The 26,968-nt window shown below is 37.2% G+C and overlaps 1 protein-coding gene across 7 annotated transcripts in view; it reads left to right on the forward strand.

Moving 5' to 3' along the window:
- FBXL4 (F-box and leucine rich repeat protein 4) overlaps positions 1-26,968 on the forward strand; it is a 66,995-nt gene that overhangs the window by 22,886 nt on the left and 17,141 nt on the right. For 6 of the 7 annotated variants that reach the window (XM_032651716.1, XM_032651718.1, XM_032651720.1 and 3 more), the window contains 3 exons: positions 5,613-5,955; positions 11,457-11,701; positions 18,762-18,975. In XM_032651716.1, coding sequence (XP_032507607.1) covers positions 5,613-5,955; positions 11,457-11,701; positions 18,762-18,975 — 802 coding nt within the window. The remainder of the gene's footprint in view (positions 1-5,612; positions 5,956-11,456; positions 11,702-18,761; positions 18,976-26,968) is intronic. The other variant, XM_032651722.1, reaches the window with a different exon arrangement.

Raw genomic sequence — 26,968 nt, forward strand, 5'->3', positions numbered from 1 at the left:
CTAAATATATAATGTTTATGCTATATAAAGTCAGAAGCAAAAATGATGCTAACATAGCATTAAACATTTAAACATGCTAGAAATGTTAAGGAAGTCATTTTAAAGCATCATCTTAACCTTGTCCATTATGCAAGGTAGAGAGAGAGAGAGGACTTTAGTAGATTAATACATTATTACAGTAGAATATTTCTGCTCTAATCAGTGCTTGGCAAGGGACCTGGCAGAGGTGATTTCTGTATTACATTTTCAGTTTCTGTTAAGGCTCATAAAAACTTCTAATTGAAGCTAAACAATAAATTAGGCTGCTTTAGAGTCCACATGTGTTGTGAACCAGTACAGGCAGTTATTTCACAGGGTCCTGAGTGGTCCTTGTTTCTTGGACATGAGACATTCCTCCAGCATCATTTCATGTCATTTTCCAGCAGCAACAAAAGGATGAGTAAAACCACAGTTTGAATTTTCTAATACCTTCCACCATTTACCCCAGGATTCTTGGAAATGTACTGTTCAAAATTAGGAATGCGTTTTCCCACGAACATTGTTTTAAATGTTTCGTACTTCTGTTCTTGTATGGCTAGCTCTATTTAACGGTGTGGATTTTCAGTAGAGTGTTCAAATCAATTCCATTGTTAGAAACCCTAAAGATTTTTGCATTTAGGCTTTAGGGGCACTTCTTAGGTCTAGGCTGGCATTCCAAATTTGCTTTTCTGCCTTGTCACAGAAAGTGAGATGATGCCCAGCTAGCTTTCCTTTCCGCCTCAAATCTGCCGCAACCTGCTCTGTTCCTTAGAACTCTTCCCCTGCCTCCCAAGATTGGATGTAGAGAGGGACCAGTCTCTCCATTCCTACTTTCAGGTTGTCTCTGAATACAAATACTCACAGGTTCTTTATATGTTTGATGGGTTTTATTCCTAGTTTTCAGGAGAGAAGTAGCAAATCTAACAAATATGGGGTGATTATAAGGGTTCTGTTAACTGCAAAAGTCCTACTGTTATGGTTAGTGATATGTTTACTGGAATCTCATTGAGTTTCTGCCTTATGTTTTTATTCCTAAACGTAGAAATTAACCAAACTTCCCTTCTCCTGAGAGTGGTGCTATATGGCTTTCTTGCCCCCATCTTGGCCTAAAGACTATTATGGTACTTGTATGTCGATGACCTCTATAGTCTCAGCTCAGATTTCTCCCCTGAGTTTCATACTCTTTTGTCTATTTCAGTTCCCTAAATGCCTTGCTGTAATCAGTTTTTACCTGGATCTCAATAGGCCATTGGCTTATCAAGAAAAAGAGGGAGAGGACTCAAATCAATAAAATTAGAAATGAAAACGAAGAAGTTACAATGGACACTGCAGAAATAAAAAGCATCATAAGAGACTACTACAAGCAATTGTATGCCAATCAAATGGACAACCTGGAAGAAATGGACAAATTCTTAGAAAGGTATAACCTTCCAAGACTGAACCAGGAAGAAATAGAAAATATGAACAGACCAATCACAAGTAATGAAATTGAAACTGTGATTAAAAATATTACAACAAACAAAAGATCAGGACCAGATGGCTTCACAGGCTAATTCTATCAAACATTTAGAGAAGAGCTAACACCCATCCTTCTCAAAGTCTTCCAAAAAATTGTGGAGGAAGGAACACTCCCAAACTCATTCTATGAGGCCACCATCACCCTGATACCAAAACCAGGCAAAGATGCTACAAAGAAACAAAATTACAGACCAATATCACTGATGAATATAGTTGCACAAATCCTCAACAAATACTAACAAAGAGAATCCAACAACACATTAAAAGGATAATACACCATGATCAAGTGGGATTTATCCCAGGGATACAAGGATTCTTCAATATACGCATATCAGTCAATGTGATACACAATATTAACAAATTGAAGAATAAAAACCATATGATCATCTCAATAGATGCAGAAGAAGCTTCTGACAAAATTCAATACCCATTTATGATAAAAACTCTCCAGAAAGTAGGCACAGAGGGAACCTACCTCAACATAATAAAGGCCATATACGACAAACCCACAGCAAACATCATTCTCAACGGTGAAAAACTGAAAGCTTTCCTCTAAGATCAGGAACAAGACAAGGATGTCAACTCTCGCCACTGTTATTAAACATAGTTTGGGAAGTCCTAGCCACGGCAGTCAGAGAAGAAAAAGAAATACTAGGAATACAAATTGGAAAAGAAGAAGTAAAACTGTCACTGTTTGCAGATGACATGATAGTATACACAGATAATCCTAAAGATGCCACCAGAAAACTACTAGAGCTAATAAATGAATTTGGTAAAGTAGCAGGATACAAAATTAATGCACAGACATCTCTTGCATTCCTATACACTAACAACGAAATATCAGAAAGAGAAATGAAGGAAGCAATCCCATTCACCATTGCAATGAAAAGAATAAAATACCTAGGAATAAACCTACCTAAGGAGGGAGAAGACCTGTACTCAGAAAACTATAAGACACTGATGAAAGAAATCAAAGATGACACAAATGGAGAGATATACCTTGTTCTTGGATTGGAAGAATCAGTATTGTGAAAATGACTATAGTACCCAAAGCAATCTACAGATTCGGTGCAATCCCTATCAAATTACCAATGGCATTTTTTACAGAACTAGAACAAAAAAATCTTAAAATTTGTATGGAGACACAGAAGACGCTGAATAGCCAAAGCAATCTTGAGGGAAAAAAAATGGAGCTGGAGGAATCAGACTCCCTGACTTCAGATTATACTACAAAGCTACAGTAATCAAGACAATATGGTACTGGCACAAAAACAGAAATATAGATCAGTGGAACAGGATAGAAAGCCCAGAGATAAACCCACACAGTTATGGTCAACTAATCTATGACAAAGGAGGCAGGGATATACAATGGAGAAAAGACAGCCTCTTCAGTAAGTGGTGCTGGGAAAACTGTGGACAGCTACATGTAAAAGGATGAAATTAGAACGCTCCCTAACACCATACACAAAAATAAACTCAAAATGGATTAAAGACCTGAATGTAAGACGACACTATAAAACTCTTAGAGGAAAACATAGGAAGAACACTCTTTGTCATAAATCACAGCAAGATCTTTTTTGATCCACCTCCTAGAGTAATGGAAATAAAAACAAAAATAAACAAATGGGACCTAATGAAACTTAAAACCTTCTGTAAAGCAAAGGAAACTACAAACAAGACGAAAAGACAACCCTCAGAATGGGAGAAAATATTTGCAAAGGAATCAACAGACAAAGGATTAATCTCCAAAATATCTAAACAGCTCATGCAGCTCAATATTAAAAAAAACAAACAACCCAATCCAAACATGGGCAGAAGACCTAAATAGACATTTCTCCAAAGAAGACATACAGATGGCCAAGAAGCATATGAAAAGCTACTCAACATCATTAATTATTGGAGAAATGCAAATCAAAACTACAATGAGGTTATCACCTCACACCAATTAGTATGGGCATCATCAGAAAATCTTCAAACAACAAATGCTGGAGAGGGTGTGGAGAAAAGGGAACCCTCTTGCACTGTTGGTGGGAATGTAAATTGATACAGCCACTGTGGCGAACAGTATGGAGGTTCCTTAAAAAACTGAAAACAGAATTACCATATGACCCAGCAATCCCACTATTGGGCATATACCCAGAGAAAACCATAATTCAGAAAGACCCATGCACCCCAGTGTTCATTGCAGCAGTGTTTACAATAGCCAGGTCCTGGAAGCAACCTAAATGCCCATCGACAGATGAACAGATAAAGAAGATGTGGTGCATATATACAACAGAATATTACTCAGCCATAAAAAGGAATGAAATTGGGTCATTTGTAGAGACGTGGATGGACTGTCATACAGAGTGAAGTAAGTTAGAAAGAGAAAAACAAATGTATATTAACGCATATATGTGGAATCTAGGAAAATGGTACAGATGAACCGGTTTGCAAGGCAGAAATAGAGACACAGATGTAGAGAACAAACATATGGACACCAAGGGGGAGAAGCGGGGAGGAGAGGGGGTGGTGGTGGTGGGATGAATTGGGCGATTGGGATTGACATATATACACTAATATGTATAAAGTAGATAACTAATAAGAACCTGCTGTATCAAAAAAATAAAATTCATAAAAAGTAAATAGGCCGTTCGGGCAACGAAATGAACTGACAATATATTGGAGGGGAAAATTTTGATATGATTAATAAGCATATGAAAACATTTTAAGTGTTATTAGTAGTCAGTGAATTATAAATTGTGTCACAGAGACCTGGGTCACTGTGGAATTAGAGATTAATTTTAAAAATAAAGAGTGCTTTCAGTGGTCATTCTTATATATTGTTGGCATAAGCTTCTTTGAAAGCAGTTTGTAGTATGTATTGGGAGACTTAAAAATGTTCTTAATCTCTGACATAAAATCTTTATGTAAAAGTTCTGCTAGCTAAAGTAAATAAATAGAAATAGAAGTATTTATTGAAGTATTTTTGTCTGTGTTTTTAACTTTCTCTGTTATACTAGAAAACAATATTAGAGAAATGGTTATTTATGCCATATATTGGAGAATATTATATATCTAATGATGCTATGTTACAAAGAATCTTTAAATAATTTTGGAAACTAATTTTTTAAGAAGACCTATATAAAGACATGGAATATGAGTTAGGCCTTGAAGAAAAGATGGGCAGATAATTGTAGGTTAGGCATTTCATTGGGAGGGGAAGACAACATGAGCAAACACCTTCGTGTGGAAATAAGTTTATTATCTGGAAAGTAATGATTAACCTGGCTGAAAAGTAGAAGTTCATTTTGAAGGAATAGGAGAAAATGTTATTCACCTGTTACGTGTTAGCTACTTGCTATGTACTGAGGATACAAGGATGACTAAAAGATGACAATAATGGAAACTTAGGAGAAGGGCATATATGAGACAATTTCATGAAAACTCTGATAAAATTTAATGACTAGATAAAAGAAAATCAAAGAAAATGATAGTTTTGGGACTTCCCTGGTGGTCCAGTGGTTAAGACTCCGCACGCTTCCAGCGCAGGGGACACGGGTTTGATCCCTGGTGGGGGGATCTAGGATTCCACATGCCGTGTGCTGTGGCCAAAGAAAAATATAATGAAAGTTTTGAATTTGTATGGCACCAGTAACAGAAACAGAGAAGGAGACCTTCGTGAGGCAAGGTGAGCAGTTTAGTTTCCACAGTTGGTTTAGGGCATGCACACGGGAGTGCTTTCTACTGTGTGCGTTAATACTTCGTGTTTACTTTATCTGTAAAACTGAGTGTTGTTCATGTACCGCTGACTACCTATTCCAGTTTTTAACTTACCAAAGTGAAATCTGCCAAAAAGGACTTTCTAGGGAGTTGTAAAAATAATTTAAGTAGTAAAAATATTTTAAGTAATAAGGTCTATGTCATTTAGGTTTAAAATTTATTTCATGTCCTGGAAACAATTCTTGGTTTGATCCTATCCACCTTGTTTAATGCTTTTGCTTCACACTGTAACGTATTGGGCTGGGCCCCTAACATTAAGGTAACAGTAAATCTCATTCTAAACTGTATTATAGGGAAGTTTCTTTCTTTGGCAGATGGGAGATTCTTTGGTCAGAGAAACCTACGAAGGTGAATGCTTCCCAGGCTCGCCAGTTTAAACCTTGTATTAAGCAGATAAATTTTCCCACAAATCTTATACGGCTGGAAGTAAATAGTTCTCTTCTGGATTATTACACTGAATTAGATGCCGTTGTATTACATGGTACAAAGGACAAGCCAGTGCTTTCTCTCAAGACTTCACTTATTGATATGAATGATCTAGAAGATGACTATGAAGAAAAGAATGGATGTGGAATGGACAATCTGAACAAAAAGTTTAGCAGTATTGCCCTCAGGGAAGGGACAAGTAATGGATATTTTGATAAACTACCTTATGAGGTAAGCCAAAGATATTCAGTAGCATTATTGGACATACTATCATTTAAAAATGTTTAGATGTTAATGTTTATTTTGCTAGATGTCAGAGAAATCGGAGCATTAGCAAGGTATACATAATCTGATGTATTGTGTATTTTGATTTTGGAAAGACTAGACAAAATTGTGTTCAGTAACTTCACCACCTTTGTTTTGGATTGACTTTAGTGATTCTGGATAAGCTATTAAATATATGTTATTTTATCACTGATTAACAATAACCAAAATACATAAAGCAATGATAAATTACACTCCACTTTAATTCATAATTACACAGTGTTAATATGGGCAATATGTGCTTAACTTGATACCGGTTATATTAAAGATGATTTGCTATGAAAAATAAGAGTATTAATTAGACTGTGAGAGAAATGCTAATTCTGTTTAATAGTGCACAGTGTCTCCAAGTGTCATATACTCTTCTATACTAACTCTATTCTATATTCTAACTAGCTATGATTTTTGGTCTAGGCAGGTATAGAGTGCCTTTTACCTAAAGTCTTGTTTTCAGTGTGTCACTGCAGGGGTGTTTCCAGGGTATATTTAGCACTCCTGGCTCCCAGGCATCCAATGCCATTAGCACACCCCCTGGGGTGGGAGTAGGGCCAGGCATTCCTTCCCCTGCTGAGAAGAGCTGTGTGTGGTTAAAAATAATATAATCCGACCTTTTAAAGAAAAATTTTATAAATTTAAACTTTAACCAGTTCAACTATCCTCCTTCCACACTGGTGGGTATTTCAGGTTTCATTGTAATAATACAAGTAGCTTAACTTGCATGGAACAATAAGGTAGCCTCTTGAGTGCCTAACAGGAGCTATAATGCCTGTTCAACATTTCACAGTTCAAATGCTATGGTACATCCTGTGAAGTAGCTAAAGTTGCCACATAAAGATGATTTTAAGGATCTAAGGTAATTCAGTCAGTAAGCCATGGAACCAGGATCCAGCCCAGGCCTTCTAGGTCAAGTCTTGTGTTATGGAAGGAAGCTTCATAGGTGGACAAGACACCCTGGCCCTTAGAGGGAGGAGGGAGGAAAGATGGAGGAGCAGCTGAGCTGGGAGAGAGGAGCGTGGGATGTTGACGGTGTTGTTCCCTGGGGGCTTCAAGGAGGGTCTGTCCTGGCAGCAGTGGCAGCAGCTCATCTGGAGGAAGCTCACTTCCTTGATTCTTACCCGTTTCCTAAAACTACAGTATAGAGATTTAAATTCAGGAAATGTATTTTAAAGAGTTTGTTGAATTTTATCCAGACCTCATAAAATGCTTAACATGTCACATTCAAATGAATAACGGGAACTTCAGGCAAAGGGAAGAGAGTGTCCAAAGGTGAGAAGAAGTGAAACTGTGTGACCTGTTTGGGAACTCCAGTATTTCACTGTGGCTGGAATAGGATTTGATAGCAGAAGCTGCAAGAGATGAACTTGGACACAGGCTCAGGGCTGCCTCGGTGCATCACTCCATAGGCCACCATCCACACAGATGACAGTGATTGGGACATCCCAGCCCTGGCAGTGCACAGCCCACCCTGCCACGTTGTAGAGGGCTCTGTGGGTTTTACCAAGAGGTTTGCATTTTCTCTCTTCAGCCAGTGGTCCTCAGGCTGCTGTGTCTCTCCTGTACATCGCAGAATCATTTGAGGGGAGTCATAGAGACCTTAGATTTTATAAATCATGTACTTTTGGTAAAAAATTAGAACAAATCCAAGATTATACCTGTAATAATTTCACACTCACTTTCTTGTGTTCTCTGAATTCTTCATATGCTTTTTTTTAGTGGGAGAAAAAGATGTGGAATAATAGCTAGCATTCCAGAAATTATCCATAACATGCAGGCATTTTTGCACATGCTTTGGCCCACAGTTAGAATGATTGCCCAGGTGTTTGGCCTCATGTAAAGTTTGTTTTTCGTATGTGTCATGGTATGAAGATTGTGAACCTTTTCTGTAGTCAGTAGGGAAACATTGAAAGTTTTATTTACTTTAAAAGAAGAATAACAAAATGAGGTTTCCTTCTTAGATTATTCTGTTGGTAAATGAAGAATAGACCAAAAGGAGGTCAGGGTGGGAAGCAGGGATACCAGTCGGGGAGCTACTGCAGAAATGTAGGCAAGAAGTTATGAAGCTCTGGGTACTGGAAAGTTTGGAAAGGAGGTAAGCCGGAGAAGTATTCTAGAGATGCAGAAGGTAGAAATCAAAGTAACTATTGAATGTGGACATGAAGCAGAGCATCACAAGGACTTTTAGGCTTCTGGTTGAAATGACCTGGTGGATGGATATGCCATTAATCATAAACCAGTGGGTGAAGGTGGAAGGCTGCATTGACTTGGAGGTGCCTGTGATTCATCAAAGCCAACTTCTCTGATTGAGAAGTTGACAGTAGGCAGTTGCTATTTGAGTTTGAAACACAGGAGGAAGGTCTGAGTTTACATTTGTGTGAGTCTTCTCAGAAGAGGAGAGGGCTACCGTGGTAGATGAAACTGACCAGGAAAACTCGGAGGGTGTGAATAAAGGGCCAAGAATAGAATTCTGGGATTACTAACATCTAAGAGTCCAGGAGAGGAAGACAAGTCAGAAAAGGCACTTGGGACAAGGATGAGATTGTCTTAAAAACAACGATAGGAAGCTAGAGAGGTATAGAGAACAGAAAATGGGTGTGGTTGGCCACACCACTGCAGAGAGCTCAGTGACAAGTGCCCACTGGTTTTGGTCATCGGGAGATCTCTGATAATCCTTTACCATTATCGGTTCAATGGAACTATGACCATAGGGTGAGAGATGAGAAAAACCTTACCATATCTGGTTAAGGCATCAAGGAGCGGGGGAGAAGCAGAGACAACAAGTGTTTGCTCTCTGAGCATAAGCAGAAAAATATTTCTATTAAATATACACCAATCATGGGCAAGACTGTCCACCAGTAGTGAATAATACTTGGCATCCTAACACTCCACCCCTTCATGTCACACTCAATAAGGCATATCAAAATGAGGAAGAGTATGAAATTATTATAGATATTATTTGCTCTAATTTATCTTTTAAAAGGAGAAAAGACGAGTGGCAGAAGATGTAGCAGGGTGGGAAGGTTTCTGTTTGTGATGCAAGCTGGGAGAGATTTCAGTATGCTTTTATGCTGTAGGGAAGGAGCCAATAAAGAGTAAAAGCTTCCAGTACATGCAAGGGGTTTAATCAATACAACAAAATCACATAAACGAAACCAAGAAATAGAATCAGTCGTCCTGAAGGACATTAATTAGCCATGATGAAAGCAGTACAATGCATAAAGAGTTGATGCTGCAAAACACTGAATGATCTCACAGTGAGTAAAAAGAGAAACTCTTTTTTTAAAAGTTGCCCAAATTATATAATCCAAGTTATTTAAAGGAAAAAAAAACCCCACATTTAAATATGTCAAGTGACATAATGTTTCCTTCGTTGAAAATAATTGTATTATGAGTAGAGTGGGTTTTGAGGGCAGATCAGCTGTGTTTTGAGACATACAACATCCTACAGACAACATCTTACTTTCACCGTGGTGTCAAATGGTACTTTAGGCTAGGATACCCCCATCTAAAAACATCTTTTGACAGACACTAGATACTAGATGAGTAATAATTAATAGGTATTATCTTGTGGGCCTGAAGCCTGTTATCTTTTGCTTAATCACAATCCAAAAGTGCTTTTTCACGTGCCAATGTCATGGTCTCAATAACTTCATTATTCTTTTTCTACTTGGATATTTGCTTAAAATATAATATTAAGGATCAGAAAGTGTTTTCACACAATATACATCTTTTAATATTGGTGACTTTGGAATGATGCCAGCAATTGCTGGGAGTTATTTAAATTATAAATCATCTGGAAAAAAGTAAATTATTTATCCTCTGATACATGGATATATTTAACTTTTAATGCCTCTTTGCACTAACTGCTTAAAAATTTTACTGAAATAGCTTTTAATATTGTAGTTAAAACAACAAATTTTAAATTCATTCTACAACTATTTAAGGTCCTACGGTTGCCAAGCCCAGATGGCTCATAGGTTCTTTCAGACATTTAAGAAGTGATCAAACCCTGTATTATTTAAACTCTTTCAAGGCGTAAAGAAAAAGGAAAGTTTTTAACTTCTTAGTGAAGCTGTTATAATACTCTAGCACATAAAAATAAAATTACAGACCAATTTTACTTCTGCAAACAAAATATAGTGAATAGAATTATTTTAAAATATAATACAGGGGCTTCCCTGGTGGCGCAGTGGTTGAGAGTCCGCCTGCCGATGCAGGGGACACGGGTTCATGCCCCGGTCCGGGAGGATCCCACATGCCGCGGAAAGGCTGGGCCCGTGAGCCATGGCCGCTGAGCCATGGCCGCTGAGCCTGCGCGTCCGGAGCCTGTGCTCCGCAACGGGAGAGGCCACAACAGTGAGAGGCCCATGTACCGCAAAAAAAAAGAAACTCAACCTTCTCTCTCATCTAAAGATTTTTTTACCATTTAGCAAATATTTGATATTTTTTCTTAGTATTTCTTGGTTCAGAATAGACTATTTAGCAGTGATTCTTTGAAAATTAGTTTAGGAGCCCCCGACTGTTCACCATGAAGAAAAAACAAATCTTGAACTAGTTCAAAGAAACTGTTTTAATTAGAGATAAAAATCTTTTTGGTTCCTCCTCCTTAATACTTTTTTGTATCTGTTAGCTACTCCCTAGTCACTGCCAGTTGCCTTAAGCAGGCCCCTGATTCCTCTTCCTTGGAATCTACAGTAGCCGCCAGGCGGGTTTCCCTGCCTGCCTCTGGTAGTGCCCCCTGCAATGATCTTTCTAAACCATAAATATGACTCTGTCACTCTGCAGTTACATAAATCCCTTCAAGACTCCTCATTGCTTTCAGAGTAAATCCAGGCTCCTCGGTGAGGCTCTCTGTGATCCAGTCCTTACCACTAACTAATCTTTCCTCTCCCCAGTTTTGCCTCTCACTCTTTAAAGCTGAGCCTTGCTGGTCCAAGTCCGCTTTCACTGAGGTTAGGCCTGTGTCTTGTGTCAGGCTCTAGTAGCAGTCTATGCGTCTATCCAAGCTATTAAAACATATCATCGTACTTACCAGTCCCCACTGGACTCTGGAAACCCTGAAAGTGGGAGCTCTTCTCACCAGTGTTTGACGTGTAGTCGATGTTTAGTAAATGTTAAGTATGTGAAAAATGGTATTATTCAATAGATTACCAAAATATATCTTTGCACTGTAAAAAAAAAATAGTCGACATGAATTGAATATACTTTGAATGCTCTTGAAATGTAATATATATTGCCTTATGTATGTATGGTTACTACTGATTTGGATAATTCTGTTGAGTTATTTAGTATGTGAAAGTATTGTTATAAAATGTATGATACTATTGTTCTTTATTAGATCATATCATATGCTTCAAAAAGTGATATTGTTTTTTCAGTCTGGATGATCTTGGTTTCTCTGTTTTATGTAGCTCATTCAACTGATTCTGAATCATCTGACACTACCAGACCTGTGTAGATTAGCACAGACTTGCAAACTACTGAACCAGCATTGCTGTGATCCTCTGCAGTACATCCACCTCAATCTGCAACCATACTGGGCAAAACTAAATGACACCTCTCTGGAATTTCTGCAGCCTCGCTGTACTCTCGTCCAGTGGCTTAATTTATCTTGGACTGGCAATAGGGGCTTCATCTCTGTTTCAGGATTTAGCAGGTCAGTGCCAAGCCTTGTTGAGGTTATTTAAATCAGCAGGCTATACTTACTATGTGGTAGTTTCGATAATAAAAGTTTGAAATTATATATCGCGTACTTTAGATCATGTTCAGAGTGCTTCTGCTTACAAAAGTGGATGAGTTAGTTTCACCATCCTCTTCAGCTAGACTTCACAAGATGGAGGGAAATTATGCCCTTTACCTCATATTTTTTAAATCCCAAGGAACTTTCAACAGAGCTCCTTTTTTTCTTTCTCATATTTTCAGCACAGATGATTAACACATTCTAAAAACTATTTCCAAATCAAAATCTACCTCCCTAATGTGATTTGTCAGAAATGGAAAACAATTTATTATAGAACATTTTTAATTAAATCTTAATTACATGTGCAATACATCACCCAAATTTAGAAGCTCATTTAAACTAATTATGTTGAAAATGCAATTGCATGTTAAATAGGCGACCACACTTGCAGACCTGCCCAGGTGTTTCTGCTCCTTTCTATTTAAGCATTTAGTTTCCTTACTATTAAATGTCACCTGTTAAACATTTGAAAGCTTGCACGAGTACATATTCATTTAGTAATGCCATAGTCATTTTCCTTGTGAAACAAACAGGTGTTTTTCTCCTAACCTTGATGGTTATTCTCATTGTACGTTACAGTATAATCCGTTTCATTAAGTTAAACAACGAAGAAGTAGACACTTTGGGGAAATTACCTGTTTGTTTGTTTGTTTTTTGCGGTACGCGGGCCTCTCACTGTTGTGGCCTCTCCCGTTGCGGAGCACAGGCTCCGGATGCGCAGGCTCAGCGGCCAAGGCTCACGGGCCTAGCCGCTCCGTGGCATGTGGGATCTTCCCGGACCGGGGCTTGAACCCATGTTCCCTCCATCGGCAGGTGGACTCTCAACCACTGTGCCACCAGGGAAGCCCTACCTGTTATTTTTGATTAACGAATAATCTCCTATCCTGTTTTTAGAAGTTGGAATGAACTACAGCCCTCCCTACACATATCCCCAGTGGATACATTCCTGAACAGTGGTTTATGAATTAGAAATCTGTATTTTGAGCTTTGTTCCCCTTGACTTAAAGTATAAAAATAAAGATGCAGTTCCAGAAATAAATATTTGATACCATTAGATTCAGATGAAGTCATGTTTGACATAGCACCAATGTGTTCAAAATGCTAATATTGATAGTTTATGCATCAAAGTAAAAAATAAACACAAGCAGTAATGGCTTATAGCACATGTTGAAACCATGGATGCACTGAGTTTCTTTCTTTTCTGCCAGAAATAGAGCCAGGGGAAGGGGTTCTTAGATAAAACATGATGGGATTGTGGGTCAGAGTCTAAAGATTTTACAACAGGCTATGTATACAAAATTCTTTTTTATTATGTAAATTTGCTTAAAAGGGGATATATATATTATATATATATATAGTAGAAAATTAGGCATTTCTTTTTGGCAGTGTGATTTTGGTAAATTTTCATAGAATCCACATTTTGAAAATTGCTGGATCTTTGACAGCTCTCCAGTGGAACACAAGCTTAGTCCTTTCTACTTCCTTTTGCTGCAGACACACACACTTCATTGGCTAATTTTCCTCGCTATTAATGGGACCAAGAAGAACTGAAGCTAATGATGACTGTGGGTATTGAGAGCATGCACTATAGATCATAAACCAAGACTAACTGACTCTGAGAGCAGATAGAACCATTGGTATCAGTAAGCATTATTTTACGTTATAAGGACTTTTGGGTGTTTTAATCCCTCATAGCTCTTTTTTCAATGTTTCCCACCATTAGGAACTAACTTTGTTTTCACTCTTGGTGTGTAAGGCATTATGGTGAGTGTCGTGGGCCATGTAAAGAGATAGATAAATAGTTCCTGCTACAGAAAAGATAAAGATATAAGAATAAACATTTAAACATATCCTTCCTATATTTTATAAATAAAATAACAGGGAGGCAACTAATGAGTTAAAGAAAATATTGGTAATGAATGGCTGAAGTCCAGCTTCTTTGGCAAAATGTTGCATATAACCATGGTATAATGAATAAAATGTAGAGATAGTATTAAATCAGTTTTTAAAAACTTTATGTAGCTTCTTCGGGTACATGAGCAGAAACATAAGTTGTGAGAAGAAAACTTCGCAATGCTATTGTTAACATTTTAGACACGTGATGGATAAATATCTTCTTTTATGAGCTTAAAGCTCCAATCTACTTTCTAACCAGCAATTTCTCTTCCATTTTCAATTCAGCCATTTAGTTGCCATGGGGCTGTTTAAATAATCACAAAAGTACATACATTAATTTAAGTTTTCCATATTTCACAGGAATATTTCAGCCAGTAAAACCATAAATAAATCTTGATAGCATTTCTTTAAGTATAGTCATTGTTCTCATTAAGAAAATAAAAAGGTTAAATAACAGGGAGAGAGACTCTTTTTTGGGTGGGAGATACTGGAGTTTTGCCTACTGATTGCTGTTGGCCCCCTTGACCTGACTGCTGAATTGATAGTCATTATGGCTTATAGGCAGCATTCCCAGAATAAACAATAAATATTCATGGCTTGATTATTAATGAATAATCTATGAGTAAGTATGGTCTATTTATGCTCACTACTGTGAAGAAGACTTGCTTGTAATACTTTAAAGAGAAAAAGTACATTTTTAAAATAGAGACCAATGATGATGAGCTTGCTTTTTTTTTTTTTTTAAAGAAGATGTTGGGGGTAGGGGTTTATTAATTAATTAATTTATTTTTGACTGTGTTGGGTCTTCGTTTCTGTGCGAGGGCTTTCTCTAGTTGTGGCAAGCGGGGGCCACTCTTCATCGCGGTGCGTGGGCCTCTCACTATCGCGGCCTCTCTCGTTGCGGAGCACAAGTTCCAGACGCACAGGCTCAGTAGTTGTGGCTCACGGGCCTAGTTGCTCCGCGGCATATGGGATTCTCCCAGACCAGGGCTCGAACCTGTGTCCGCTGCATTAGCAGGCAGATTCTCAACCACTGCGCCACCAGGGAAGCCCGAGCTTGCTTTTTGAGTAAGTCTTTGGGAAAAGTTTGATATAGTTTATTTTTGTTACCTAAAAACCTTATCTTCACAAGCTGGAATTGTTTCACTGGATTTTAAAGAACTTAGGAATTTATTTTATTCAAAATAACAGGGAAATTGGAATAATAAGAACTTAAAACTTTTAATCAGTTATTAAAATCCTATCTACAGATTTGTGATTTGTAACTTCAAGTACTGCTCATTTATATCATTACTCATTAAAATCACATCTACTGTAATTCCACTTTTCTCTTATAAGACACTTCCCTAAAGTCTTGGATATGCCTTTGCCTCCCTGCCTGTTGGTGCTCTGAGGCTTAATCATATCATTCTGATGTTCAAAAAGTCTTAGGTTCTATTTATTTTTCCTCTATCGTTTTTCTTCAGGTAGTTGCTCAAAATAATCACCTTGAGCTCCACCTCAGTTATGTAGAGATTTCTATCCCTCACCCTTCTACTTGTTCCCTTCAGAAAACATTATTGGATGCTTTCTAGATTTAAGAACTTGCTGTTTTGACACAGAGCTACAGTTTTATGGAATAGAGAGCTTTTTGCTTATTCATATATTTGTTTATACAGTTGCCTGCCTGTGTTTTACACTGTTGTCTCTTTTAGATGGTCAATTCCTAGAGATTAAAGACAATTTAAGACTTTCTTTTCCACTTCCTTCTACCATTGCTAGATAGTACCGTACACAGTTAAGCAAGAAGTTTTGTTTTTAATGACTTTATTTTGGATCGGCTATAGTAAATAATGCTCCAGCTATTTGGGATTAAAATTATCTTAAATATACTGTCTTATAAAACTCAAGTGAGGGTCAGCTAACAAAACATGAGATTAGCAATCAGAAGCCGTGGATATTTATACCTAATTCTCCCCTTTACCTTGATACTTCAGGCAGCTTGTAAGATCTAGTGCCTTTTATGTTGTGATGAATAAACTCAGATTAAATCATTCATTCATGTGATGTTAATTATTTTAGGGTGCAAGTTACCATTTAGTAAATTACTTTTTATGTACTTATATTAATCTGGACAAATGAATTCACCTCATAAAGATAAGCAACTTATTCCTCTCTCCAGAGACTCCATTTCTCGTAGTAAGAGACCTCGTTTGGGATTGTTTATCTGAACTTAGGTCTTCTCTTAATATCCTCAATATCAAGAAATACTTGATGAGAATTCATAACATGGTATGAACAGGCTGCAGGAAGTAGACAAGCTATAATTCTCCTTTCAAATGACCAGTATCACAATTGAGATGAATAAATAGATGACCAAGACAAAAACATGTATGTAATTATGCGTTAAAATAAAACTTTATGAGGAGCATTAAGGAAAGAAACAAGAGTTGTGTTCAGCTAATTAATTGATTCTGCTGCTAATTCTGCCTTCTTGGAATGGAAATATTATGAAAAAGTAGGTAGTGTAGATCTTGTAAGTTTAGGAAGAGAGACTATGGGGATATTGACCAAATAATCTCAGTAAAAATATGCAATATATAAAAAAGAAGAGAGAGAGTCATAAAGGTAGATAAGCATGATCATTATCTTTATTGTGCTTCCAAATTTTTTCATTCATTCAATCAATTTGGGATGTTTTCTAATCTATTAACAGTTCTGGTGATTTACTTTCTATCTTTAGAAGGGAAAAGTTCATTAATGAGAGCAAAGAGAAAAGAAATGCCAAAGTATTCCAAGTCCAATACCAAAAAGAATTGTAGAACAAAGTGCTTTGCCAAATAATGGCAAATAATCTTATCTTCAAGAGATAAGATGCCTCAAGATTTTAATTTTAAGAGTTAATATACTCATTTAACTTTTGTAATCTGCAAATAATTTTAGGAGTATCAAATCAAAATAGGATACTCCAGATCTCTGACACCCTACATTCATTTCTAGATTGCTAGCTTATAAATAGTGAAGAACTAGCCATAACTACGATGTATACTCAGAGTAAGGTAAAAATGTTAATTTTGTCATATTTCTTAGGAGTTTGACCCTCTTAAGGGAAAAATTCTCTGAGTCCATAAAACTTAGTTTGTTCCAGAGTAGAGGAAATTGAAATTCTTCAAATGAATTTTCACCATTGGAAGATTTATTCAACAGAGTCATCCAGTGCTTTTTACATGCCTGACATCATGCTAAGTACTGGGTACACCAAGAATCTGTTTCAATTGCCGAAGGATTTGAGGCACCTTATAAAACTCAATGTAAACAAATCAGTATGTAAGGAAACTGGTTAACAGAAAAATAAATTATGGTTGAGAAATAGGTGAGCCTGAGTTCAGTTCAGTATGAAGAAGGTATGTCATAATGTAGTACACACTGCCTCCCTTTGAAATAGATCCTGAGTCTGAATATTGAGCACAACATTCAGTGCCACCGCCGGATCCAGTGCACCATCCTCTCTTCCCTGAATATGGTCGTGGTGTCCTGAGGGTCCCCCTGTTTTTACCCCTGTTCTCCTTCAGTCTGTTCTCCACACAGAAACCGGAGTGACCCTGTCAAAATACAAGCAGGTTGTGCCACACCTCTGCTCAGCACCCTCTGATGATTGAGGATCCCACCTCCCTCAAAATAAAAGCCAGAGTCTTTATAGGACACACACTCTGAACTGCCCTTACCTCTCTGATCTGCTCCCCATCTCCCTCTCACTTTGAGCCTCCTGACAGTTCCGTACTCTAGGCGTTGTCTGAGCTGTCCTGCCTCAGAGCTGTTGCGCTTGCCCCTCCCTTTGCCTGGAGTGCTGCTTCTCCAGGGAACTGCTTTGCTCACCCCCTCACTTCCTTTGGGTCTTGATTCACCTTCTCAATGAGGCTTCCCTTACCACCCTGTCTACCCTTGACACTTCCTGTTGTCCTTCTCTGCTTTTATTTTCTCATTGGCACTTTTCACTCTCTAATATACTATTAATTTTACTCATGTAATTGATTTGTTTATGATCTACCTCCCCTACCAAAATGTAAGTAAGCCCCATGAGAGCAGGAACTTTGCTTTGCCCACTGCCAACTTCCAAGTGCCTAGAGAATGCCTGGGTCATAGTTGGAGCTCAATAAATATTTGTTGAGTGAATGAATTAAGGTGCTTGATGCAAACTGGCAATTTAGCTACTATAATACAAAGGACGCAGCAGTGAGACAGGTCAGAGGAATGTAAGGAGGGAATAGCGAGAGGACTATCTGAGAATTTGAAGGAAGGTGAGGGCGGTTGTGTGAAATGCCACAATAAATCAGGTAATACGAGGACTGGAAAGAAAGGCCGTTTAATTTAGCATTTAAAAGGAAAGGATGAATTTAGGGAGAGCAGAACATACGCTGCAATGGATTAAGAATAAAGGGATGTTCTTGGATGTTTGGGTGTAAATAAGATGTGTGGGCTACTGAGTTATTTGCAACATTTAAAATAAATTTGTAGCAATTAAAGTTTTTCATTGTTGTTTGAATGTGTGTTGGCCAAGATTTCACTTTTATTTTAACGTTCGTGGGGTACTTTGGTCTTTGCAAACTGCTTTCACATTATTGTGGGATGTTTAAAACCACAGTGTGGTGAATGCTGTTAACATTATTTCTAGTCTGCCTTCCACATCTGAGGAAATGCTGAGACTTGGGTAAATGCCTTTTCCAAGGTCACATGCTAGAAAATGGTGGAACAGGGCAAAATATCCATCTTTTGACTTAGAAGTCCAGTGCTTTACTTGCTTTCCTTTCATAAGTGATTGATTTAGTCAGTTTTATTTTGCATGTGTTATTGTAAGCTAATAATTAAATCATATAGAAAAAAGATGCGGCATAAATAAAATAACAGTATGTGACTGATGCGACACTGAGATGGGCAAGAAGACGTCAAGAGACCTGGACGGGGATGAGTGGTGCGTTTGTTTAAGGGATAAACAGGCGCACCGCTTGTTGATAAAGTTTCAGGGGTATGAATATATAGTACTTGATGTGTAAAAGATATAAAATATCTTTTACGAAATTCACACGGAACATTGTTTTCACAGGTTTCTGAAGGTCTGTGGATCTGAATTAGTGCGTCTTGAATTATCTTGCAGCCACTTCCTTAATGAAACTTGCTTGGAGATTATTTCTGAGATGTGTCTAAATCTACAGGACTTAAATCTCTCATCCTGTGATAAACTACCGCCTCAAGCTTTCAACCACATTGCCAAATTATGTGGCCTTAAACGACTCGTTCTCTATCGAACAAAAGTAGAGGTAAGACTTACACCTCTGCTAGTGTTAATAGCCAACCGAATATTTAGTTACCTGTAATTGCTCATAATAATGTGATTTCTGATTTTCAAATAGTTTTAAGTATATGATGCAACCTGACTATTCTAAAATCATTAGAGCTGGCTGATTCAGTCATTTCAGAATTAGTCTATTGTGTTGTGGGTTTTTCTCGTTTTAAGAAAACGTTGTCCTCTGTGCTCTTAGAAGTTTTGTAATGCTGTTCATGTTTGTAGGTAAAGAAGCAAGCAATGGGCTGAGGTGAGCCGAAATGCTGGCAGGGAATGAATTAGAGAAAGAGGTGGGAGGAAAGTATGTAGGAGAACATTTGCTTGGAGTGGGAGGAAGCAAAGTGGAGTTTATTCAGGACCAGACTTTGGAGTTAAAATCCCTAATACATAGTTTAGGAGTTTATCCAGGACCAGACTTTGGAGTTAAAATCCCTAATACATAGTTTAGGAGTCTCATTAAAGAAAAATATTTATTGATCTGCTTGCTTTTTTTCACATAGCTCTAGGACATCTTACCAGGTCATTACATATACTACCACCTGACTGTTTTCATTTTATTTTTTTATTGGAGTATAATTGCTTTACAATGTTGTGTTAGTTTCTACTGTAGAACAGAGTGGATCAGCTATATGTATACATATTACATTTTACCATAATCTACTCAACTGTTCCCCAAGTGGTCAACATGTAGGTTTTTCCAGCTGTTTTTCTTTTGCAAACCACCTAACGATAACATTATTTTGCACAGAGTTTTATATGTACCGGTTACTATTGCTATTGGATAGAGTTCTGTAAGTGGTATATCTGGTCACAGTATGTGCCTGAGCCCCTGTGATAAACATCCACTTACTGCCATATACTTGTTTCCTCTACTCCAGTAATGTTGGCCTTCTTTCTATTCCTTGAACATTCTGATCCAGTCCCAGCTTTTTCTCCTCTGCCTGTCTGGAATATCCTTCCAGCTCATTACATGGCTGGCCTCTTCTCAACTCAATGTCCAACTTAAATGTTTTTTTTTCAGAGATGGCTTCTTAGACATTGATAAAAGGTAACCCTCCCCCGCTTCTGGTTTGCTTCTGTCATATCACCCACAGTGTATTTTCTTTTTAGCAACTTTATCACTATGAGATTATCTTATTGGTTTTCCTACTATCACCTGTCTCCTCACATTGGGATATAAGTTTCATGAAAGTAGGACCCTTGTCTGTCTTTTTCATTGCCGTGTTCCTGGTATCTAGTATCATACTTGGTAAAGATTGGCCATTCAGTAAAGATTTAAATGAATGCATAAGATAGCCAAATTACTTTTCCAAAATGGTGTACTCCACTCTAGTGACCCCTTGCCTGTCTTGAATGTTGCCTTGGCCAAGTATTCAATCTCTCTGTTTCCTCATATCTAAAGTGGAGGTAATAAAAATACAGATCTCATAGGGTCATTGTGAGAATTAATTACATGTAATGTACTTAGAGGGTGCTGAACACATAGTAAACTCTCAATAAATATTAGCTACTAATAACAGTAGTAAGACTACGGCAGTTTTGTAGTATGTTTTACTATGTGTTAGGAAAGTCTCCTCTCTATTCTTTTTAAACTTAAAAAAAAATCCTTGTGTATTATTCTTTCAGATATATCTTTCAGCAAGGATTTTATTAGCAGTGCCTTTATTATATTTCATTTGGCTCTTTAATAAGGCTTCCTATCTGTTCATATAGGTCTTGTTTTACATCCAAGAACATGTTATAGTTTTATTCACTTAGGTTTTATATCTTTCTGGTTAAATTTAACCCTTCTATTTTTTAGTCTCAGATACTATTTTATTTAATTTTAATTGGTTATTGTTAATATAAAGAAAAATTGGGCTTTTGTATATTTATCTTGTATCTGCTCACCTTACTGAATGCTTATAATTGTTCTAATAACTTATGTCTTGGTTTTTCTAATGATACAGTTATATAATCTGGAAATTAATATACTTTTTCTCTCTGTTCCAATATTTAAAGTGTTGCTACGTTAAGTAGAACTTCATAAATAATGTAGAATAATAGAGTCACAATAGGTATACCAGTTGTATTTCTAATATAGAGGGAATGTTTTTTTCTGGTTTTAATATTTATGTAACAAATATTTGCATGCCTGTTACGTGCCGGGCACTAGAACTTCATTAGTGAACTAAATAGAAATTCCTCGTGTAGCTTACTAATTTTATATATTGTTTGATGTTTCTTTCTGATAAGTAGTCTTTATCATTCTCATTTGATTAAGAATATTTTTATCAAAAATGTATATTGTATTTAAAAATTTTAAAGCCTCCATTACCACACTGATCTTTTTTCTTCTTTTATTTATTAATATAATGACATGTTGAACAATCCTTACATTCCTGCGGTAATTCCTACATTTTTTTTAAACATCTTTATTGCAGTATAATTGTCCTACATGTTTTTTTGTTTGTTTGTTTTTTTGCGGTACGCAGGCCTCTCACTATTGTGGCCTCTCCCGTTGCGGAGCACAGGCTCCAGACGCGCAGGCTCAGCGGCCATGGCTCACGGACCCAGCCGCTCCGCGGCATGTGGGACCTTCCCGGACCGGGGCACGAACCCGTGTTCCCTGCAGCGGCAGGCGGACTCTAAACCACTGCGCCACGAGGGAAGCCCTGTCCTACATGTTTTAACTTAATACGTAGCTGGGTTATTTTCCTAATGTTTTGGAGCCAAGCTTTATCACTTAGAATCCAATACTTTGGATTCTAGCTTTATCACTTACGAATTATGTTACCTTGAGAAAGTTTCTTGACCCCTTGTGCTTCAGTAAAGTGGAGATGATGATAGTATGCCTTTCAAAGAGTTGTTATGAGGATTAACTGATTTAGTATATATAAAGTGTCTACAACAGTACCTGGTTCATTGTAAATATTCTTTAAGAGTTAAGACTTATCAATAGTTTTTACACCTGCTTTCTTCAATGAAATTGAGCTGTGTTTTTCCTTTTCATGCCATTTTATCAGGTTTGGAGCTGAGATTATGACACCTTAGCAAAATGATTTGTGACATTGACATCTTTTTCTTTGATCTGGAATAACTTTAACAAATGAGAATTATCTGTTAGATAGAATTTATCTATAAAACCATCTGGGTGTGTAGCTTTTTTTATTGGTAGATCAGAGTAGATATCTTTAGCTTGATGTAGTTTTTAAACTAATCTGTGGAAGTCTGAATATAGTATTCCTGGTTTGGGGCAACATTTTTACCTAGAGTTTAACTGGTGACCTGCTTTGTTGGAAAGAAGACTTTGATTCTAGTTCTGGCCCTACCAGTGACAAACTTAACTCACATAGTCTCTCAAATTCCAAGATTCTTTCTTTGTAAAATGAGAGGACTGTTGTCCCTGAATGCCAGTTTAAAGATAGTGTTAGCCCATGTTTTCACTGGTCTGTGGTGAAATGACTCGTCATTTATGTGGGTGTAAAATTGTCAGCTATCTTTTCTTGGGTAGACCTATCTATTCTGAAATTATGCCACACCTGCTTTTTACTGGTGTATTTACTGTTTTATATTGCTCTGTGTGTCTGATATCCTCTGAGCAAGATGATGCCTCATTTTAAAATATTCTGATTAAATTTAACTTTAAGAAGAAATGTAGCATAGTTCATTAATAAGTGAACCTTCAGGAAGAAAAATCGGGTAAAAACCAAGAAATTATATCAACTTGCTAGGCATCTTACATCTGTGATGATTTGTAAAAATGTATTCCATGTGATGCTTTTGAAATGTCATAAATTAGCATGATCTAAGTGTCAGGGAATCATTACATAGTCCACAGTTTTCTTCCAGTTACCCCAAGAAACTGATAGAATATGACTACATATTTTTTTAAAAGTGTGATTTATAGGAATTGAGAAGATTTCATCTCGAGTGGAGACCTATACATATGCATCCAAGTCTAAATAGCATCAGCTCAGCTTCCCTCAGTTACTTAAACATAGATGTGAAGTCACTGTATGACTGCATTAAGTAAAATTTGGTTTGTACCATATGTTACTACCTGTTAAAGTTTGTTTTTATTAGTCTATCTGCTAAAATACCATAAAATCATTTATAAACTTACCCTACACAATTTTTCTGACATTTAGTACGTAGAAAAAATTATAAAATTGATTTTCATTGATCTACAGTTGACTTACAATAAAATAAAAAATAGTGTCATCTTAGTGATATAAATGGCAAAATTCAAAATTAAGAAAAACCTACCCAGGCAGTGTTTACTTTTACAGCTTCCCAGGTCTCTCTGCCTATACTTTATTCACTTCTGTTATCTTGTCATTCTTGGGATCTGCATCAGACTCCCCCACGGGCACCAAGTAACTCAGAGGAATAAAGGGAAAAGACAACACAATCAGCTGGTCTCTTTTAAAACAAACAGAAGCCACAGCATAAGCACCTCCCTTGTCACTTAGGCAAAGCATTATGTCACCCCCTTTTCCCTTCCATATGTTCACTGCTTCAGCCCTGCACTCAATGATGTTGGTGGATGGGAGAAAACAGAGTGAGAAGACAAGATTTAGGGGATTGGCTTCTCTCTAAACCTTCCACGTAATCGCTGGCAGTACATTCAGATGTTATAAACTGTCTTGGAAAGAAGGAATAGCAGTTGACTTCAGATGCCTCTGATGGCTCTAAGGAAATATATGAGGAGAAAAAGAAGATATGAATTTGAACTTCCTGGGAGAGGTTTTTTCTTTTAAAGAATACATATTATCCAGTGCCACTTTTACCCTTGTTTTTCTAAACACTACATAATTATAAAATAAGAAAAAATAAGTATTTCAAAATATTGACTCTATTGTAGTGTATAATCTTCAGAGAGGTCAGATTTATGATGTAGTAGAGTTATATTTATGTGCCTATATATAATTTACATTAATAAATGTAATGTATTTATGCCATCTTATAAGATTGAAGCAAATCTGTGTGCATAGTGAATATAGCTTTAGAGGATATTGGAGACCTGGGTTTTAGTCCCAAAGTTTGGGAAAACTTACTGAATACGTTGTTTGCTGTCCTAGACATTCTGCATATTATTTAATCCTTTACACTAGTCTATTGAGAGTAGGTGTTACTGTTAAATCTTACAGATGATGAAATGAAGGTCCCAAAAGATTAATGTTTCCCAGTGGCACAGAGCAATAAGTTAGAGTCAGGATTTGAACCCAGATTTGGTGGCCTCAGAGTTACAGTGAAAATTGTAAGATATATAAGAGCATAGAATAGTAGTTATTCTAATAGCTTGGCTGTCTATCTAAAATAGAGCTTTTCTCTTTACTGCTTAATCCTTTTCTAATCCATAATTGGTAAGGAAATATAACATTGTAAATAAGATACACAACATTTCGATCCAGTGTAAAATGCAAACTATTAAGTTATATTCTGTAAACATTTTCTAGTCTAAAATATCTACTATAGACAAATGGACTTTTGCCTTTTATTTTTATTATGAACAAACTTAGTTTGAAGTCTTAGTTCTGAATTTATAATAACAGTTAGTTATTCAAATTACATTTAGTATAATTTAAGTAATAGTTTGTAGAGTCCATAGTTAATGAACTACCTCAAGCACATGGTATATATATATAGGCCAACTCTCAATATTACACTATAGTGGGGAGCAGCATTGGAACATATAATTTCCCCAAATATTTTAGCATGTAAAGTGGTGCATTGTTGATGTCCAGGTAGTGTGTTCCTAAGTGGTTAGGTAGAGCCAGACATATTGCAGGTCTGGTTACTCAATAAGAATGAGAATGCAGAGAACAAAACTATAGTAGGGTCAGAATTGCCTTATATGCAGGTAGGTAGATCCTGGTGTGCTGATGTGGCACCTCCCTGAGCCAATGGCGAAACAGGCAGTGGGCCCAGGGCACTGGGCTTCTCTGTACCTGACATTTTACCAACAAGCCCTGCTGTGTTGACCACTGAGCCTCATGTGTAACCTTGTCAGACACTGGGGCTGTATCCCAGTGCATTTCATTTGTACTGCTTAATTGCTGCTTTGGTAGTCAACTGTGTGAGAGCAACCTTAAAATAAGCCCCAAGTGTCATTGTCACCAATTTTTGAGCCCAGCCTTTTATGACCTGGCCTAGCTCGCTAAGATTTTTCTCCCCAGCTCCACTGCTTTGGCTAATACCATAGCTAGTACCCTACAGTGAGAGGAAGCAGCAATAGGATCTTGTTCAGACTTTAGGTATGGTTAAAACTGCTTAGCAGTGAGGTCTGGGTGTTGATTCAGACATTATTTGATAATTTAAAAGCTGGGAAGATATTTGTTATTTGGTCTGTATCAGAGATCAGTGTCAAAAACCTCAGTCCAAGAGAGTTCCAAGGTGATGGAGGAGTAAGAGGACGTGGAGTTCATCTCTCTCTATGGATGCATCAGGAGTACATCTACAGATGCAACAGTTCTCACAGAACACCAGCTACACACTAGCAGAAGACCTTGGACACTGGGAAAGACTGTAAAGATCCCTGTATAACTGGGTATGACAAAAGAAAGAAGGGAGAAGGAGGAGGAGAGGAAGCGGGACGGGACCTGCACCCCGGGGGGTGGAGGGGTGGGAAGCTGAAGCAGGGGAGAGATTCCCGCATCCGGGGAAGCCCCCTCACTGATGGAGAAATCAGAGGGAAGCATTTGAGGCTGTCGGAGGAGGGTGAAGCGACCAATCTGTGGCAGATGGGACAGAATGAAAAAACTCAGTCGTTCTCTTGGCTTTCCCACTTGAAAGATTTATGTGCTTGGGTAAGTCACTTATACTAAGCTAAAAGTTCATTTATCTGTTAAAAAAAAAACTTACCCTATCACATAGGCTATTGAGAAGCCCAAATTAGGTCGTACATGTAAACAACAACACACTTTATAAATTAGATGGACTTGTGTAAATGTGAAAATGATAGTATAGGTTTACTCAGCATAGTCCTATGCAGTCATTCCCAACTTCGTGAAGTATTCTTTTAGGTCTTCCTAAATAGGAATATCTTTTCCATCATGTGCTAAGAGAGGTTTAGGCCGAATTACTGCTTTCACACTTATGATCTGTTTCTGGTAAAAGGGATGTTCATTTCTAACTTATAAACTCCCTAATGGGAGGGACCATGTTTGACTGTTTACTTTTTACAACCAGTACGTAGAACAGTGTCTGGTATTCATTATAGTGAATATGTCTAGTAGATATTCAGTAAACTTGTGTTGAATGAATGAGTGATAACTCTCGCTTGTCAATTCATTTTTTCTTTATTTGCTAAGTTAGTAAGCATAAGTTTGTCTTTCTACAGAATAACCACATCAACTAAGCAGAGGGGTGGGTGGATCTACAACTTGGAAAACTTGTAAGAAAATATTTGAACTGTATTTGTCCAGAATTTTTAGCTCTAAAAAATAGTGAAATATAGTTCTATTTGTTTGGTTAGTTTATTTCATGAGATCTTTTTCTTTCTTTAGGTATGTTTAGGATTGCGATGAAAAATCGCTTCATCAGAGAAATAGCAAATGTCTTCTTATAACATCAACCAAAAAAGAAAATCATTAAATAACCTCTTTTCAGAGTTAGGGGTATACATTTGTTGGATTTCAGCAGTTGCGGAGCTGTAAATGTATGCCTGGTGAAAAACAAGATAGTACTAGGTGATGGAGAGACAGAAACGACCCTCAAGCTGAGATTTAGACTCTGTTTATTGCGTGATCCCAGCATAACTAGTGAAATGAGTGATTAATTGCAGTAATTTTCTTTCTACTGAATTTGGTAGATCTTTTAGAATTGTGTAGGCAAGACTTTTAGGCAAAAGATGGGAACTTAGAACAAACAAGAAGGAGAACTTTAGTTGTACTTAGTTTCTTCTGCCATTCGTGACAAAGAAGTAATTATAGTAGAGTGAGGTATATAATGATTGGAAAGACTTTAAGCACCTTTAGTCCTTT

This window comes from Phocoena sinus, chromosome 12 (assembly GCF_008692025.1).
Source record: "Phocoena sinus isolate mPhoSin1 chromosome 12, mPhoSin1.pri, whole genome shotgun sequence".
In the NCBI taxonomy this organism is placed as follows: Eukaryota; Metazoa; Chordata; class Mammalia; order Artiodactyla; family Phocoenidae; genus Phocoena; species Phocoena sinus.